The 3,011-nt window shown below is 33.7% G+C and overlaps 1 protein-coding gene across 1 annotated transcript; it reads right to left on the bottom strand.

Annotated features, from left to right (window-relative positions):
• Positions 1-332: 332 nt before the first annotated feature.
• LOC120077256 (uncharacterized) lies at positions 333-1,166 on the bottom strand. The gene has a single exon (XM_039031152.2). The coding sequence runs from the start codon at positions 1,164-1,166 to the stop codon at positions 333-335; it is 834 nt and encodes a 277-aa protein (XP_038887080.1).
• Between the last annotated feature and the right edge of the window lie 1,845 nt (positions 1,167-3,011).

Here is a 3,011-nt window from a genome sequence, read left to right as displayed (position 1 = left end):
TCATGAATCTAGCAATATTATAGTAGTACCCATTAGAAAAAACAAATTCAAGTATAAAATATTATTGATACATTGATACGTTGATATTGTACATAAAATTATTTTTGAATAAAAGTATTGACATAGACTATTTAGTATCAACTTATATACAAAATATATTGTATATTAGATATAAGGCTAATATACCAAGTACAAAGTATATAAGATATATTATTGATATACGATATAGAAAGTATATAAGATATTATTGATACCCAAGATATAAAGCATATTGTATATAATATTGTGATACAACTCATTTACGAATATATCAAATATATAGGTCACATGAACTAAAAACCATATTTTAACCAAATGAATTGTGCGTAGTTTGCAAGATGGGTGACAACCATTTGGGGAGATTGGAAAAAGACAAGAGTAAATGCGTAAAAAATGGCAGAGAAAACCCATCCAGTGGCAAGGCCAATGATGAACATGGAAGGCTCATGATTCTCTTCCACCTTACCTTCCTGCTGCTGCTTGCAAGGCTCCAAAGGTCCTCCACAAAGGCCCTTGTTATTGGCATAGTTGTCACTCCGGACGGTGACTCCGAGTGGCACCGGCCCCTCCAACTCATTATCGGCCACATTCAAATAAGAAAGCCTTGTCAGCCTCCCGATTGCTTCCACCGGTATCCGCCCGGTGAGCTGGTTGCTATTGAGAGAAAGCCTATTGAGGTAAACACAGTCCCCTATACTTTCCGGAATTTCCCCAGTGAAAGAGTTTTTGGACAGATCCAAAACCGTCAAATAGCCTACCATGACGCACAAGTGGGAGGGAATGGTTCCAGTGAGCTGGTTCCCATTCAACTGTAGTGTCACTAAACTTGTACAGTGTTGTAGGCCTTGGGGGAAGTTGCCTTTCAGACGCATATCTCCGAGTACTAAGTTCATCACTCTGTTTTCTTCAGAGTTCCAACATTCAACTCCGATGAAAGAGCAGATGAAACTTGGATCTTTCTTATTTGTGAAATCCCAGGAAGATAACATCCCATCTGGGTCTTCTAGGGACTGTTTGATTGATTCCAAGCAATAAACATCATCTGCTACGCACTTTGATATTGATATTGCAAGAATTAGAATACAGACTGGGGAGAGATTGGAGAAATTGTTCTTTTTGGGGATCATTTTTCTGGTTTTTCAACCAAGGATTTTTGTTTTGCATTCAATCTATTCCTACTTCTGCTGGCTCTTTCGTTGACTTTCAAAAACATATTGACTCGTTCAAACTTATCCGGTTGTAGTTGTATTGTATCATCCAACTCAAACTCAATCTCTTCGATCCAGCTTCAAGTTGACCCGACAAAACTAAGTTGTCATTTAGTAATTTTTTTTTTACAATTAAACATATTTTATTTATCAAGAGTTGAATTATTAATCAAATTAAAAAATGAAAAAAACTTTTACAACTTACTTTTTCATTTTAGTGTTCAAAATTTCGCATTAGTTTTTTAAATATTGATAAAAAATATTTAACAAAATAAGAAATTTAAAAAGAGTGTTTTATAAGCTTCATTTTTTTTTTCCTTATTAAAAAATTGGATAGCTTTCAGTGGCAGCGAATAGAGTTAATATAATTTTTTGACTCCGATGGATATTTGAATGATTGATGAGATTAGGCGATTTTCTTCCACAGTTGGTCAGTCAACGGAGAAAGTGATTGATGGTTATAACATTTTCTCCCACTTTCATATACCAAAAATTTCTCCCTTCTGCCACATCTCGCTTCAGCCTTCAATAGTCCTCTCTTGTAAAAAAATAATTCAATTTTTTTTAATTAGAATTTTCTTTTATCCTGTCACAAATTTTAATTACGTAAACTACGTGAATTAAATAAAGATAATGTAACCGACCGAACATCTTAATTTTTTTTTTTTCACAAAGAGCACGATGGACACAAAATAAGGATAGAACGGATAGAGCTAAAAAAACAATAAGATTTTAGCCAAAAATAACATCTTGGGACAAAAATGGGTATAAAAAATTGTTTTTCTTATATGACATAAATATTTTATATGAGTCTACGCCATGTTTACCAATTCATATACAAAATTGATGTAATTGTAATGAAATTCCTTTTATGGATCAATCGTAATGAGTCTCAATGTTGAACGTAATTGAATTTATTTTGATCATATTTATTAAGTCATTTTGGTAATCTGATTACGATTGAAGTTATGCTTGCACTTGTAATTGAACGCATAACATAATATTACAAAACTACGCTTAGTGTTTAAACAAATTTAGACCCAACAACGGTGGCACCATCAAGTTCGCAAGCACTAAATTTTTTTAAATATCTTGACTATTTAATTCTCTCATTCTTTTCCTCATCATCCGACCGTTCAATCACCAACAAGTATAACATTTCAAGTTATTGTACTTCATTAACCATTCATTTCACTCTTCAGTCCAACTCCCATTTTTTGTTCATCATTGTTTGTTTAGGGCTTAAAAAATCTTTATATGTCTTGCAATTTTCTTCAATTTGTATTCCATTTGGATGTCATTAGGTACTTTGCATGTACGACATTGTTTGGTATCATTGTATTTATCACTTGTGTGGCCGATTGATATTAATGCCTATGTTATCAAGTGATATTTTCTGCATATCATTGTCTTTTATCATTACCGTTTTTGTTTAGGGTCAATCGGTAACGATAAGTGCAGTGATAACAGGCAGATCGTTAGACGTCGATTCAATGCGGCGAAATCTATTTGGGAGGCCAATCAATCCTACATGGACTATAGTTTTTTGGGTGTATAAAGACTACAAGCTTTTTGATGTGATGTTGGGCCTGCTTCTTGTTGAATGAATATTAAAAGACCAAATGATGAATACTATGGCCCTGCTTTGCTGATCCAATTCATGAGTCCAAGAATTTTAACCCAAAATGAATTTGGTTTGGTACATTTCTTGGCTATTGTTTGTCTACAAACTTCCAGTTGATATGCTCCACGTGGTTGCTCCAC

Source organism: Benincasa hispida, chromosome 5 (genome assembly GCF_027475165.1).
Source record: "Benincasa hispida cultivar pf3 chromosome 5, pf3_genome.v1.1, whole genome shotgun sequence".
Classification (NCBI taxonomy): Eukaryota; Viridiplantae; Streptophyta; class Magnoliopsida; order Cucurbitales; family Cucurbitaceae; genus Benincasa; species Benincasa hispida.
The sequence above is the reverse complement of the archived record's forward strand: the minus strand, read 5'-3'. Positions and strand labels throughout refer to the sequence as shown.

What these genes read in the sequence shown, in the direction of transcription:
- LOC120077256 (XM_039031152.2), bottom strand. Translation starts at nt 1,166, where the DNA reads ATGATCCCCAAAAAGAACAATTTCTCCAATCTCTCCCCAGTCTGTATT.